The 17,059-nt window shown below is 39.6% G+C and overlaps 1 protein-coding gene across 1 annotated transcript in view; it reads left to right on the top strand.

Annotated features, from left to right (window-relative positions):
• tmem163a (transmembrane protein 163a) overlaps positions 1-17,059 on the top strand; it is a 73,521-nt gene that overhangs the window by 45,871 nt on the left and 10,591 nt on the right. Inside the window, exons 3-5 of the mRNA XM_020647851.2 lie at positions 7,445-7,488; positions 8,996-9,087; positions 12,625-12,721. Of these exons, the coding sequence (XP_020503507.1) occupies positions 7,445-7,488; positions 8,996-9,087; positions 12,625-12,721 (233 nt within the window). The remainder of the gene's footprint in view (positions 1-7,444; positions 7,489-8,995; positions 9,088-12,624; positions 12,722-17,059) is intronic.

The following is a 17,059-nucleotide window of genomic DNA, read 5'->3' as shown; positions in this document are numbered from 1 at the left end:
ATCTGAAAACCCTTCCCTCATCTCAGGACTACAAAGTTGTTTCCTCTTTAATGAATCACAAAGTTTAGATTGAAAGCACAGAAAGAAGCTGATTGACAGCTTCAAAGTGGCTCTCAGATCGTCTCTCTGTTTATGTCCATCTATCTCTCTCACCCACACTGCCCCTCGGTCTCTCTCTTGTCGCTCTGGTTGTCCATCTGCTGCTCTGTGTGTCTAGTTTTTCTCCTCCTCATTCCCAGTCTCCCAGATTAATCCTTGGCTTCTGGTGCTGTAATTGAATTTCACATCCCTGATTCAAGCTCCTGCCCTTGAGGGACACAGAGGAGGACGCAATTACATTTCTGTTTGGCTGCAAATTATCCTTCTAATTCGATATGGACTTTATTTTTTCATGCAATTCATACAGGCACAAGCAGGTGGCAGGTTTATGGGTGCAGAGATGGAAGCTGTGCTTAGAGGAAAAATTGCTAATTTATAGTTTCAGTAATATTTTAGCTACCTCATTATTAGATTTGGGACAGTAAAAATGTAATTGCAATATATTAGTGATTCAAAATACAAAGAATTCAAAAGTAGAGCTGTTTTGGAGAGGATGAAGTTCACATCAATTGTTTGATTGGTTATGTTCTTCATGCATGGTTTACATTTCAAGTAAAGCTGGCACATTATTCCAATCTTAATTTAGAGTATCCTCAAATCAGAGCCATGCTGACCCATTCTCTTGCTAGTTCTCCTCCCTGAGCAATGGTCTCAGGTGTGCAGCAGGTGAAGGAGGGGTGAGAATCAAAGAGAAAGAACAGGTGTGCAGCAGGTGAAGGAATTTGCCCTATACAAATAAAAACGGACTGATTGAGTGACATGACTATTTGAGTTTAAAATAATTAACACATTAAGGCCTCTAGGTATGTGTGTAAGTGTTGACCTTGTCAGCCCTAACATGAATTACCAATAAACTTAGCATGTATCCAAATGTGTAGCCCAAATAAGAGTGAATCCTCTAGATTTCTTAATGAGGAAGCATGACAGTTCACACAAAATCTTTCCGAGAAAGTAAGGGTTACAAATCACTAAAGCCTCTGACTTCAGACAACATAGAAGCTTCCTCAAGTAGAAAAATCTGTTGTCAAATGAACTTTTCCTACGCCGACTATTGCCCCTTTTTATTGCCTGGGTGATGCTTTTACTTTCATTTATGCATATCCCCTCAAGCCAAATTCAGATTAATTGACAACTATTAATCCTATATTCAATTTTCCTGTTCGCTGTCTTGCTTGCAGGTTCTCAACCCCCTATCAGTTCAAAGCCTGATCTGAAATTAATGTCCGATAAGATGCTGCTTCATCTATCTGCTGCTTGTAATCAGTGCAAAGTGAACACTGAAGAGAGAGAGAGAGAGAGAGAGAGAGAGAGAGAGAGAGAGAGTATGGGTGGAAAGCGTTGGCACTGGCCCCAGTACTTGCATAACTCAATGATAATTAGGGTTTTTACCGCTGCCAAGGCTTAACCACTGCTACGGCTGTGCTTGTTGGCAAGATATCTGAGTGGACAAGGGGGGAAATAGAATATAATAGAACAGAAACACGTAGAAATGAAGCAAACAGACACAATAGTCTCATGTTTTACAGCCATTAACTGGCATAATCAGCTTAAAGGGTTTTAGGATCAATCAATCAATCATTTAATTTTTATTTGTATAGCGTCAACTTAGATCTTAGGATCATCTTAATATGAAAAACATAATAAAGTAAAAGAATAACAAGCTTGCCAGATGTTTGGGTCACCAGTCATTAGCAATTTTGCACACGATATGCTGTTTAGAGACAGACACACACACACACACATACATGTCTCTTGTATACTTGTCTCTTTCACCCCTTCTTTATCACACCAACTTCATCACTCCTCCTCTATTTCTTGTTATCTATTTCTTTCCTCCATCCTCCTGTTTCCCCCTCCATTTATGATTTCCCTCTTGTCTTGTTCTTTTCCCACCTTTTTTGTCTCACATTGCTGTTCTTTTTCCTCGCACAACCACTCCCTTTCCGCCTCCTCTTTCTCCTTTCCCTCTCTCCCCTACTTCCACAGTCTTGTTAGCACTGGTCACGCATCCTTGCCTGCCTGATTAACTAACAACCCAAAGGATGTAACATCGAATGGTGTCGGCTCCCCCCGAGAGAGAGGCATCGATTTGTTGGCAGGCGATAACCACACAGACGGCTGGCCCATAGAAATGAGCTTGAGAGCAGACTCTGGAAAAATAAATGACTTTTGGGAGCAACATCCAACAATTGATTAATTACTAGTATAAACTGAATAGTAGGAAAAATCCTGCATTTAAGGCTGGATGATCATATACTTAATTAAAACTCCACTACAGTTTTGTAATGGCTTTTTGTTTATATACAGACATGAGGTGCAGGAAAAAAGTAACAAGCTCTAGTTGATGTAAAAGCTTCCCAAATGAGTTTGTACATGACAAAGAGTGAGCGAGGACATCTGTTCCTGCTTGGACTAAATATATTCTGTGTGTGTTTGTGCACAAAGTGCTTCCTCAGTAGATGTGTTGATTACCATTCCAGCTGACTCACTGCACTGCCTCTGAAGACAGAGGGTCAGCGAGAACATTTTATTATACAGTAAGAAATTAGGTCGACTCACATGGATGGATTTTTCCCGGATAGGTGTTAAATATTTCGCATACATTTTCTTCTTTTTGTAGCCTGTTTTTCATCTCGGTTTTTCCCCTTATGCGGTGAATCATGTTTCCGTATGCAGCTTGAGGAGTTTATGCTGATTTAAACAAAGCTGTAAAGTCATCATTGTTGTTTATGATTGTCGGATATTTGATTTTTCAATGCAAATCTTCAAATACAGTGAATTATTTTTTTACAAGCAATTTCCCATTAAATGTACAATATGTAGAATTTTTACGCTAAAATATAGGCTATCTAAATTAATAAAAAATTGACTAAACCTATGTCATATATTTTTTGTTGTTGAGTACTTACATTACCTCAAATATATCCAACAGTAATGTAAGCCAGAGAAATCAGTTTGTTTAAAGTTGTAACAGGATGTGCCACTATAACAGGCCCAACATGTTTATCGTTGCCATGGAAACACTGGATGTTACATAAAAGGCCGCTGCATAAGTAAGTGGCAATTGCTACTGAAAGCTGCCGTACTGTGGCTGTATGTGCTGCTTTGATAAAAACGTCAATTATAATGAGATACATATATGTAGACATATTCTCTTCCTCAGGTCGGTTTCGCTTTGTTTGTTTTTATTGGGGGTGGACTGGGGGTGGGGGTCTTGACATCATCTTTTGTTGTTGTTTTGATTGAGAGCCCCCTGGTGGCGGAATTTACATACTGTGCGTTTAATGTTGACCCCACATGACAATACAATTCATAATACATTATACACAGAACTGGGAGAAAAAAGTCACACATGGCCTTGAAGCTGCAAACTAATTGCATGATTTCTCATGATCCAACATGCTGTAGTCACAAGTTATGGATATATTTGGACATTATCTGCCATGTAAAGATTAGAATTTGTCTCAGAAGAGGAAACACATATTCCTCTATTTCTTCATATGACACACACACAGCTATGTTAAACCCATGGGGGATGTGGGTCAGTGCTTCTTAGCCTGCAGGTTTAGGCCTTGAACACTAATCAGAGGTGGTGCTGGAATGTAGACAGTCACACATCGAAGCTTTAAGTTTCAAGAGCCGATTATTAAGACGGTTACGACCCAACACATCACCAACATGTTAACCTTAAAATCACAGCAAGCTTTGTTTAAAATTAAAGTCTATAGTACAAAAAGAAAATCCTAAGCAGATACTTTTTAATTTTTCTTTTGCCACAATGATGGATTTGTTTTCATAAAACAACTATATTTACCTTTCTAATTGCCGGCAAGTGAAACATCTTGGGCAAGAAAAGGGATTAAGTGGCCCTGAATAAAGCATTAAAAGCATTACAACTTTACATCAAGGTGGGATTATGATTTTCCAAGGCAGATCTCTGGAGAATGTCAAATAATTAGACGGTAGAAAAGGCAACACAGATTTTAGACAAATTATGCACTTACTTACTTCCTGGCCTGCAAACTTACACACACAATCAAGCTTTCATACTAGACCCTAGAGGAGCCTTGCACACCTGGGGTCTAGCCTTTTAGACAGTGAAATCCCTTTTTCTTGATTTCTTTTCTTTAAAAAAATAGAGTATTTCCTGCTTGCCTGCCCTGCAGTACAGATATATTGATTGAATCAAAGTAGCAGGTTGCTCAGGGGATATTTACCCTCTCTCCCTCCTGGCTCTCTGCTGCAGAAACAGGCACTCTACAAGTGTTCAACAAAGGTTTTAATTATTCGGCTGATGAACTCGTGAGAAGAAAATATTCTGGCTTTCACCTTATATCTTTAGATGTAACGTATCAGACATAAAGCAGGCTTTGAATGACCCTCAGTATTATGCTTGTTTGATGTCCACGGCTCCATGGATATAAAGTTTTTAATAATTTATGGATTTGGGCATCACCTGGCTGACCCTGCAGTCATGCACATAATCACATTCACTGTATGTTGTGCTGTTGGGTATTGGTGTACTTGTAGTTGATGACCTTTTATTGTAGAAAAGTCCACAAGCCGAATCAACATGTGATACCAGCCCCTTGAGCATCCAGCATATAAACAGTCATACCAACACGTCTCTTCATGAGTTTGACGTTACAAATATCATTTGTTTGTTCATTTTATATTAACTTTTATAATATCTGTGAGAACATTATCTTCAAATTCCACAATTGAAAGTTGGTAAGTCTGACCAGCTGGCATGCAGCTTCACGTTTAATTTGACTTTGCTATAACTGACAGTTGGAAATGTGTAACAAACAGGAAAGTTAGGAGTCTAATTTCACTGCATAGACATGAACACTCACAGTTTGGCTTATTTTATGCGCTCTCCAGATGGGTCAGAATACTTGTAGAGCTCTGGAGAGTCCTCTTACCCTCTGTTTGTACGTGACAGAGAAGACAATCAAGAAAGAGGATGTGTTTGCAAGGAGGAGAGTGTGCCTCTGGGTGTGTTTTACAGGACAGAGCGAGGCACAGGGACAGCATATGTGTATGAGTTTGTGTGGGCAGTCATGTGTTATGCACCCAGTCTGACTGGTACCATCTGTCCTTTATCACGGGTTTGTCTGGTACTGCCCTTTCCTCTTTGGACTCTTTAAATCCTCCTTTTCATCTTTCTCTGCATCCATTTTTTTTCTCACCTTCCACCCCCTTCTCCTCCTTTTAATGCAGCTGTATTTCTGACTGAAGCTGCACTGTTTCCACATTAGTCATTCTGTAAGCATCAGGAGAAAGGAGAGGTTATTTGTAACTTCTGCTTAAATATTTACTTGTGCATGGCCAATTGCAACGTCATTCTGGGTCTGCTGTTGTGGAGTAGTGAGCGCTCATAATGAATGAAAAACAAAGCAGGCTAAAGGCCACCAGTCAAGGATGTGACAGAGGGGAAAGGATGATGTTTCTGTCACTTGGATATCAAAATTTGAGTCTGACAGGAAAGGGAGGACAGGAGAAAAGGCTGGGAAGGGGACTAAAAATGAAGATGGCGGGGAAAAGAGAGGATGAAGATGAAAAACCCTGTAGTTCATACCAACTCCCAGCTTGGCCTCATATCTCCTGTTACCATGGTGATTCAACTGCTGAAAGGCTGTCCCCGGAGACTAAAAACACAGAGGAAGAAAGCCAAAGAGAGACAGTAACACAAGGACAGGCAGAAGGGTAAAATAACAGCACAGGTGTGCCAGACAAGGACTGCACTGCAATGAAAGAACAGCATACCCTCTTTGCCACTCTGTAAACTTTGATGCTTCCAGCCAGGCTGGAGTCTTCAGAAAGTGTTAAAATAGTAGTGCCTCACCTAAAAAAAGTCATTAAATGCCAAGGTTGTGTCAGCAAATGTTTCTGTAGAAGACAAAATGTTGGGTCCTGCCTCTCTTCACATCCATGGAGATTCATTGTATCACAGTTGTAGGTCATTGTGGGTCCTGTAAACCCGGTACCATTTTTCTACCCAGTTTAACCCCTGAGTTAAGAAAAATAGAAATAGCTACAGTTAGACACATCCTTGTTTTATCAGCCTTCTGGCATCATACACTTAACTCAGTCTATTCACTACAACTTGCAGACCAATGTGGGTCCCAACATTGGATACGTAACCTGGACCCAGCCAGTGTTGTCCCAAGTTTTGGTGGAATTCCACTGCTGGTTTGCCCAGATGAGTTGATGGAAGGCCAAAGCTGGGCTCCAATCGCTGCCCATTTGGGTAGACTGTAACCCACTGGGGACCTGTCCATTATTTCCGGGTTAAATCTCTTAAAACCTTCTTTCAAGACAATAAATTGCTTGCAGTTGAAATCATATGACACCAACCACAGCCCAGGCTGAGCCAACGTCCACCTAAGCAGGTTAAGCCCATACATGTGCCACTTGGATTCGTTGGCTTGGTCAGGTCAGTTATATAGATAAAAGTGTGGACTAAGATTTTAAAACAGATTGAATAGTTGACTAAAATCTGTGTCTGCTGCATGTGGAATACATGGCGTGGAAGTGTGTGGTTGAATGGCCTGTATCTCGCCCTAAAAAGTCGAGTCTTTGTTATTGGCGTGTAAGAAATCATGAATACATGAGACAAAGATTATGTTGAATCCATGTCAACTTCAAGTAGAGGGTTACTGCGTATTTTTCAATGAAAGCATTAGAAAACAGATGAGTACGGAATTCATCTTTCTAGGCTTACAGTGGTGTATAAGCTGAGCTGCCTGTATAAACAACCCTCTCAAGTATTTCCACAAATTTTCAGTCATAATTAAAGTGGTTGTTATATGCATGCTACTCACGCACAAAGGCCTGCAGTACACACATGCACAAACATAACCTATGGACATGTGTTAATGGAAAGATGTCAGATTGAGAAGGGGCACCCCTGAGCTGTTGGGGGCTCAAGGTCACCTCGGCACTACTCAGGCAGACAACTGGCGCCTCTCCAGCAACCAGACACATTTCCATACTGTGGTCCGTATTTGGACTTGATCCGGCGACCCTCAGTCCCTACAGACTGAGCTACTGCCGCACTCATTTTCCACCATAAAACAGTAATATGCATAATAAATGCATCTGAAAATATGTGACATTAATTATTATCTCAATGTACTCAGCCATATTACTAACTGTCCATAACTAATGTCACATAACTATACCACTGAACTGACCAGTGACATTAAAACTAAATGCTCTCTCTCCCTCTCTTTGCCTCTCTCTCTCTGTGTCTCTCTCTTTCTCTCTCACTCTCATTCACTCTTTTTCTGCTCTCTCTCTCCCTCTCTCTCTCTCTCTCTCTCTCTCTCTCTCTCCACAGCTGTATCATTCATGAGACACAGCGCATCAGCCTTTGGATTTGCCGTGAGTCCCACCTCCATTTCCTACTCCTCCCACCCATTATTTCCATTGATCAATTAGTCATAAATGCAGGCTCTGTGATTTATTAATGAATCCTGGTCCAAAAGTGTCATTGGTCCCTTTGTCTCCAAGGTAACAAGTCAAGAACAGAGACTGGCCATAGAGCAAAAGGTGTAATATCTCAATACCTCTGTGTTTCCTAAATATATCATCTGGTTCCACCCAAATAAAGCTTCCTATCTCTACTTATTATTTAGAAGAAATGACTTAGAGTGTGATTAGTTTAAAAAAAACAAAAAAAAACAGACTTCTAAAAGTGAAGTGAATATGAAGGTATCCATAACCCCAGAGAGGGAAGCTTGATTAACATAATTTGATTAAAAATGTTATAAACTATAATCTGCAGTGCTAGCTATCTTTTTTAGTAGAGATTGTATTTTAATTAGCAAGTGCTCTGCTGTCTATGGAAGTTTTATTAAAGCTTCAATGAGACTATGAAATGATATAACCCAGCACAAAGGGGACAGATCTCAACAACTGATCCCCCCCCACCCCATAGTGTTAGAAGCTATTAGGATGAAAGCTGGCATTTTATTTTAGATTTACAGGTACTCTTTAAAACTCCTGTCACAGTTCACCATGTAGCTTCAGGGGTCAAACGACTTTCTCAAGTCTTTTCTGAGACAGGAAAAACTGAGAAATATAGCAAAAAGTCATTTGTTATATTGATAAGAATGTCTGTCTGCCACACCTGGCGCAATATAGAGGTAGATATAAACAGCCTCTCGATCTTCAAGCAGCCCCTGTATGATTTGTAGTTTAGCATTACGTGGAGATTTAAAGGTGCCAGATGAGATCTGAACTTTCTTCAGTATTTTATGTAGCTGTTCCTATATTCTTACCTGCAATTAGTTACATCTGTATTTGACACAATATTTGAATTTGAGTTTGTCTTGACTGTTCTGATCAAATTAGAGTGGGTCCAGATAAACTTGTTGTTTTCAGATATAAAAGACATAAATGAAAGCTTGAATTGCTTGTAATGAGTAAAAATAATTTTCCAATGCAGCAAACTAATTATAAGTTATGAGTGTCTTGGAATGAGATTAGTTGACTAATTTAGGTAGTTGTTTTGGCTTACAATATTTGTAATGAGATTATTATTTTTTGACTTGACATTAGACAAATACACTATCTAAAATTTGACTTTTTGCAGTTCAATACCAAAGAAATGATTGTGATACTTGCAACATAAAGGTTTGTAAGAGAATGGTTGTGCATGTCGTTTTTAAGCATTAGAATAGCACTAAGATGGAAACATGTAACACATTGTATCATATGCAATTGATTTTGAAGTACAAGGTTCAAAATATCATATGGTTTATGAAGCTGCTTTTTGAAAAATATTTCCTCTTTGTGTTAATCGGTGCTGCAGCTAAGGTTAAAAAAAAAAGTCTGATTTATTAAGACCTTGTAACGATACACCCTCTCATGTCTGTTTCTGTTGTAGTTTGATGCCACGCTGGACGTTGTATCATCATTCATTGTCATCTGGCGCTACAGCAATGCAGCAGCTGTGCACTCTGCACACAGAGAGTATATGTGAGTATGGAAAAACATCCTGCTGAGTTTAATTAATGTGTGATTAATGATGCCGTGTGACGCAGCTTGGGGATACTTTTCTCCTTTTGCACCAAAGTCAGACAGTTACCCCCTGACTTTTTTTTTTTAATGATTCAAAAGATTCAGCATCTGAGTCTAGTTTTGCATATTGTCTGAGATATTGGTGATTAATATAAATGATGGCATTAATAATTTTAGACAGTAATTAAATGCCTGGCTTCACAAATGAAAGAATGTGCCACAACAAATGGTGATTAAAGTTTTATTGATGTGATGAAAGCATTTAGTGGATAATGATGAATAGATTTAGGAGGGAGGATGATTGAATAATAGAGTCAAAGAGGTAATTTCTCCTGGCCTGTTTAGACTTATAAGACTTAACAAAGGAAAGTGGAAACTTAGCGCACAGTTGTCTCTCAGGTGTTCCTAGCCTAGATGCAACCAGGAGAAGAGATGGAAAAAAAAGACAGTTAGATGACAAAAATAAATTCTTTGGAGGGTTTTGCTCCTCCTGGAGCTCTCCACAAAAGCTCCTGTGTCCCCCTGGGTTAACGTATCCAAGTCTGTGAACTCTATTAGTGGTATGAAACCCATCTTTGCAAAGCTATTTCTATATCTCATGTTTTGATGATGGTGGTAAGTTCTTGTTTATGATCTCTCATACTGTAGGGATTCAAATGAGATGTGGGGACTGAAATAGATAGGGTGGGAAAAAAAAAATGTTGTGCTTGCAAGGTTGAGATATTGTTTTTCTGTATCTACTTGCCCACACTCCATGTTTTATTGTCCCAGTTATGGTGAAAAAAGAAAAAAATATGCTGAAAGAATACAGCCAAATAATTGGTTCTGAGGATGTGAAGCCCTGTATTAAAAGGCCCTTAGTTATGTTGAGCATGCAGCTTGAAATATCTGATTCTTTTATGTCTTTATTAGAAGGTGGGAAGGAGGCAAATAATTACATGAACTGAACAATGTGACTCATGTACAGGGGCGTGTGCAGATGTTTTTGACTGGGGTGGCCCAACTGTGGCACTAACTTACACAGGGGTGGCCTGAAGTGTGATGTGTACACAAACAAAAAACAATAAATATGAACCATTAACCCTTTCTAACCTCACCAATGACATGTACTTCATAACCCAATAAAATGGCGAGATGAGCCTAACTTTTTAATGACACTAAAAGAAGATGTATGTTTGTAGATGTATGTCTTAAAAATATCCTAATAGTTGGTTTTAACGTGAGTCCTGCCTCTGACGGGGATAATAGCCAATCAGTTCAGAAGTGTTGGAGTGGCACCTGGGGTGGCCAATCCCATTTCTAGGATGGCCCTGGCCACCCCTCTGGACACGACCCTGCTCTGTGTCTGTGCATATCTGCTAATAACAAGCCTGTTAGCACACCAGTTTTAGAACAGCTGTAGATCAGCTGGAAACGTTAGGTGGCTGTCAGGTTACTCAGAGTCTTTATTAAAAGCACCTATGCTTAGCTCAGGAGTGTCACATATGATAGAGTTAAGTTGATACTTAAGCATCTGTTTATAGACACACAAATACACACAAAGATTGAATGTTCATAAATTGTTTTTCCTCACCTTGTGTAGTGAAATCCATTACAGGGAAGCAACACTCATGACCATGTATACACACACATACACAATCTTTACAACAACAAAAATGTCTACACACTGAAGCCACAAGTGAGACCATGTGTTTCAGAGTCATAGATTTACTGGAAGTTTTGCAGTTTTGGGTGGGGTTATTTTTTCTGGTTCATGCCAAACTTTTGGCCCACCCCTCATAGGATTCCCAGATATGGCTTGAGTAATACTATAATGCTGGAAAAAAAAGGACCACAATGAGACTTTGGGGCGACAGAATGTCTCACTGACAGAATAGACACAGGAGAATAAGAGACACAGAAATAGGATGCATACATAAGGACTGTCTGGGATGGAGATTTAGGAACCTTAAATAGGTTCCAAAGCTTTATTCAGCTATTTTTGATTTGGCAATAGCTGCTTGTCAGTTGGCACTTGACAGTTTTGTCAATTCATGCATGCTTAGTATATTTTATTTCCATTGTATAGCCAAAACTTGATTTAGAAAGCCAAGATCCTGACACTGAGGGCTTTCCAAGTGTTTCTTCGAGAAAACCTTTCCTTAAAATTGTGCAGATCTTGAAAGTTATTTTTCTCTCTCACCAAGTTATTATTGTTTCATTGAGACCAACTACCATCAGTAGAGGAACTTAAATGAGCCGACCAGAGTTCGGTCTACCTCAGAATACAAACTGACATCCACCTTGTAAATAGCAATGTGCCAGCCTGCATCTGGCTCTTAAAGGGAATGAGAGCTGACACTCTGATTGGGTTCATCATGTTATGTACAAAACACACCTACAGTATGTATAATCAAGCTACATATAATCCACCCTGTTTCACATTTTGCGTCTGGCTCTGCAAGCAGATTTTGCTTCATGTAAATACCAAAATATATTCTGAGACAAATTGCCTTGTGCTTTAGACAACGCGCTTTACGCTGTCAGAATATCACCCACTGTCTCTCTGTTCTGGAGTGAGATAGAGGGGATGCACATATTGTAATTCAGGCTCATGTAGTAGATTTGTCTGAAGAAATAAATGATCCAGCTATATTGAAGTGATGATTCTAGCTTGTTGTAATGCTGCAAAATGATGAAGTGTGCATGAGCAACCTGTATCCCAGACAGATGCAAACCTTAATTTTGTTATCACTAAAACTTTTTTCATACATGATAAACCTTCACAATACTGCATGTTGGCCAAATCAGTACATATTAATAGTATAATAAGCAGCTTTGAAAACAGCCAGAGACTAAATACAGGGGGCAATCAAACACAAGTGAGACTAACGAGACACAGGTGAGGATAATAAGGACAATGAAGAAGGAAGTGAACCAGACGAGAGGAAGTAACCCTCGACCAGAAACACTGAAAGGCAAAAACTACAATATAAAACAAGAAACACTAAAGACTAAACTCAAGAGCAAGAACATATGAACAGGAAAATACACCCAGGAATTAGAGAGACACAATGATAAGAAATGACAAAATAAAACAAGAAACAACAAAAAAAACTAGGAATAAACAGTTAAAGCAAGAGTAAATCATGACAATATATATTTTTTTCAAAGTTCTGTTAATTTGGTTGTGATTAAAGCCAATGGGTTAAAGTTGTTAACAGCTGAATATCTTTTGATTTTCTGATAAAATGTTCCTTTAACATTTCAAAGATATAAATAAAAGTTTTTAAAACTGCCGACAGCTACTTTAGACCATCTTGTTTGGAATACTTTGACATTTTTTTAATTTATCCTGTGCTGCAGAAGGGACATTTTAAATGACCCTGATTCAATGAAACAAGAACTGGAAGAAAGTGTTGAGTTTTCCAAAACTTCCCTGTGTCAGAATTGGCAAAGTGGTCACACTCACTGCAGCTAACTAATACCGCTCTGTGTTTGTTTGTGTTTCTGCAGAGCATGTGTCGTTCTAGGAGTTTTGTTCGTCCTCTCCTCCCTGTGCATCCTGGGAAAGGCCATCCATAACTTGGCAACGAGGATGCCACCAGAAGTGGTAAGACTACACACAGACAAACAACACAGCACTCTTCATGGGAATTCTATTAATGATCTTAAACATTATTAATGCCTTATGCTTAAAAATGTGCAAACACAAGACCTCTGTGGAACTAAAGACTGATCACAAGATACATATGTTGAATTGCTGATTTCCATCAAGCTTTAGAACGGCTGCATCTACAAATCCAATTATGGAACTCAGTTGAGCCTCTCATTTGATCATCTCCTCCTCTACTTCAAACTGAAAATCTTTTAATATACCATTTTTCAGAAGCTTCTCCAAAGGCAAAGCTTCTAAGAAATACATCATTCATGCTGTGAAGTGAATCTTATCATAAGTCATTCCTTGTGTTTGTAAAATCTGTAGACTGACTCTATAAAGTGTTAATGTATGAACATGTGTGTCCACATATAAAACAGAAGGTATAGAGTGATGTGAAGACTGGCATCGACGGAATTCTCACCAAACCAGCAACTTCTGCCAGAGTTTTGAAGAATAGGTGTGTTGTATGCTATTGCAGTGGTTCCCAAAGTGAGGAGATAACTTCCAAAAAAAAACAAATGAGCTACACAGTGGTGCAGTGGTTAGCGCTGTTGCCTCACAGTGAGGAGGTTCCTGGTTTGAATCCTGGTCTCTGTGTAGAGAGTGCATGTTCTCCCCGTGCATGTGTGGGTTCTCGCTGGCTTCCTCCCACACTCCAAAGACATGCTCAGGTCAATTGGTGACTCTTGATTTGCCGTAGGTGTGGCTGATTGTCTGTCTTAATATGTCAGCCCTGTGATTGACTGGTGAACTGTGCAGGGTGTAACCCGCTTCTCGCTTAATGACAGCCCCCGCAACCCTGAACAGGAAAAGCGGTATAGATAATGGATTGATTGATGGTATACCCATTATAGTACAAATAGATACAAAAAAGTATTAGTTTTGTGTTGTCCTTTTGTGTTACCAGTCTTTGGATCAGCCCGTTAGTGTGTGCTATGTTGTACACCTAAACCACTTCAAGGAACAGTTAAGGTCCTTAGTCACTCTTATTTTGGCGGTCGCAAGCTGAAAAGTTTGTGCTGTAGGACAAAACTATCTCAAAACAATTAAATATAATACTTTTATTCTTCTGACGCGATTGCGTTTTCTCAACCATGATGCTTGCCCCCTGACAGACTTTAGAATTGCCACTGGCAATGGGTAGGGGAAACCTGGGTTAGGGTTAGGGTAAACCTGGGTTAGGGTTAGGGTAAACCTGGGTTTAAGTATTTGTCGGTCAGTTCGGATTCTGCTAAATACATTTGCTTATTTATATTTAAATGAAGTTCAAAATCTATTTTAGTTTACCAATGCAACACAGTGCAGCTGTTAAAAAATCACATTGAGTTTGGGCTTCATATTTTGAGAAAAATACTCTCAGTAGCTGCTGCAAGTCCCCCAACAATATGAACAATGTGTTTCTCTTTAAAAACAGGTGCATGTGTGCATGTAGCAGTCTAGATCACACTACATCCTTAAAACCTTGCACACATGTTCACACAATAACACCACAGGCCACAAACACAATCAAATGACAATTTCCAGGTGACTGGAGCCCCACATACAGGCTCAAATAGGATGAATAGAAACACATATAATACATGTACACAGAGAGCGATGCACAAATACACACACACACACACACACACACACACACACACACACACACACCATTCATGTTGGTGAGGAGGTATCTTTTTTTAGCCCTCTGCTGTGGCTCTTTTGACGTCAGAGTTTTCCTCTCCCTGCACCTGACTTTTGTTTCTTTTTTCCCTCTTTGACACAGACACGCACACACACTTTCTTTTTAATGTCAACATCACCCTCCCCTCTGTATGTCTCTCTGGAGGTGTTAAGACTATGAATAAGGTCCCAAAATACTCCCGTCTCTTTGTTGCTGAGGTACGTCCCAGCTCTGCTATCGTCACAGTGTTTGGGGCGTGTCCACGGCATCCTTTCCAGTCCTGTGATTTGAATCATCCCATTTGATTTATAAATGATTTAACCTCCAACATCTGTCCATTTTAATAACGAGAGAGAACAGCCAGATTTGTATTCTCCACAAAAAAACAACAAACAAAAAAACAATTAGTCCAATTTTAAGTTTCCATCAGTGTAGTTTCAAAGTATTAAGTTCTCTGAAGCAGGATTTGGTTACAGGCAAGGATTGAGCATATCTCTGCATTTGACTGTTGATGTTTTCATGCTCGGCTCAGTTTATTTTTGAGTTTCAGAACAGCAGTGAGCTGAGAGGAAATTTTGAGACTGTCGGGCTCTTTAACAACATCAGGGAGGATCTTAAAAGCACCCTGTGGAGTTTTCCTATAAACAGACAAAAATGTGTTGTCTGTACTCCGGAGGCCTTACAAAAAATGTTGAATATATTTTCTTCCCATTATAAATGAACAATTTGTGAATTTATTTTAATACGTTCAGACCGGCTAGCAGTCTTCTTGTTCCTTGGCTTTGCATGGATACCTTCCTTTCTTGGCTTATACCAATGATTGATGGAAGAGGGTTAAAATCCTCAATCAGAATGATGTACTTTAATGCGGATTGTGTGCCTACTTGTTGGTGTCCATCTGGATACAAACAACACACACAGTGATATAACATTTGTCCATAGTACCTCTGGTGGTCATTACTCCATAGGATGCATATACAGAAGAAGAAAAATCTGCAAGTAAAGTGGCAAAAGTAGCGCATAACATTTTTACCTGCTCATTTGTGCTCCAGTTTTTTACTTTTTTTAAAAAGTACTTTACATTGAGTTGGTTTATAGTCATAGCTTTCTGTTTCATGAACTATTCAATGAGGATGTAGGCCTTGACATTTATAATCATTAATACTTGTTGTTAGATATGAACCCAGAAGTGGATACAGATTAAATGTGAAGGTTTGAAGTAGATGTTTTTCAGGGCAGAGGTCTGGCAGGAGGCTGACTGATTGGCTGGCTGGTTTGGTCTGAGTGAATGAGTCTGATTGACTTTTGACACTGATGTTCTGTTGTTTGACTTAGTGATCTTCAGAGTTGAGCTGTTTGCAGGTGAAGTCAAACACTGGCAAAACACAATGAAATAAACTCTGACAAAACTGCACAGAGCAGCTGATAAACACTGCCACTGAGTAGACACAGGCAGAGGATGGAGCAGAAACCAGGATTCTTAAACTGAGCAGATGAGTTGATGAGTAGCAGGTGTGTGATCCAGCAGGGTGGGCTGCCCACTGCATGGGTGGGTGGTGGTGGGGGGGGGGGGGTTCTGTGACTTGCTCAAGGGCAGTGAAGGGGCACCTCTCCAGCTACCAGACAACTTTCCAGACTTCGTCCACATCTGGATTTGACCCTGTAACCCTCCAGTTCCCAGCCCAAGTCCCTACAGACTGAGCTAACGCCGCCCCATTAAACACACATACACAGCATAGCTCAGCAGAACATTTTAACAAAGTGAGGAACAAGGGATTAGCGTAGGTGAAGGTAAAGTGAAGATAAAACAGAAAAACAGTGTGTTGGCTTTTTTGTGAATATAATGAGTGAAGGATGCAGACGAACCAAGTGTGTGTCTTCATCATTTTTAAGTGCATCTTCTATAGTGTGAAACATGACTCACTAAAGCCCCCTTGACCACAAATCAAATGAGATTAAGTCAAGAGACTGAAGCTGAAGCAGGTTTGAAGGCAGCAGCAGCCACTCTGCAGACTGTGTTTGATGCTCCAGTGCCATTATGTTCATGGAAACTCTGGATGTTAGGTCTCAGAGGAGCTTCCTGACACCAGCAAGAGCTTATTACCACTGCCTGTCTCTTTTGACATTCTCCCTCTTCTCTTCCCCGTCTTATTCCCTCCTTTTCCTTTCAGTCTGATCTCCAACATCCACTGCCTCACCTGGTTTCTGCTTCTCTTTCATTTTGAATAAAGTTATTGGTTTCCCTGCAAAGAATTGTACATACAACCCAAACCCGGGTCTATCTGTTTCACCTTCAAAACTTTTGAGCAGCACTTTGTATGTATTTGTCCTCTGATCAATTGTTGTGTAAGAACATGCAAATAAAGATTATGTACTGTCATATGCTGGATTATTTTTGGCAACATCTGATTGATTAGTTTGCTTAAGAGTGATCTGAAGCATCTGGCTCTGTCTTTTTATGTAAAATATTGTCACTGACTGCTAGGCTTGGCTGAAATTGTATATTCAGCACGATAAAGGATAGTTACATATATTTTTTTATCCAATTTCTGCCTATTTTCTCCCTCTTTAACCTTTCTTCTCTTTTTTTCTGTCCCATCTACCCATATCCTATCCTAATTTCCCTC

The sequence above is a fragment of the Labrus bergylta genome, chromosome 13, assembly GCF_963930695.1.
Source record: "Labrus bergylta chromosome 13, fLabBer1.1, whole genome shotgun sequence".
NCBI classification, from domain to species: Eukaryota; Metazoa; Chordata; class Actinopteri; order Labriformes; family Labridae; genus Labrus; species Labrus bergylta.
Note: the sequence above shows the minus strand (reverse complement) of the source record. Positions and strands in the feature narration are given on the sequence as shown.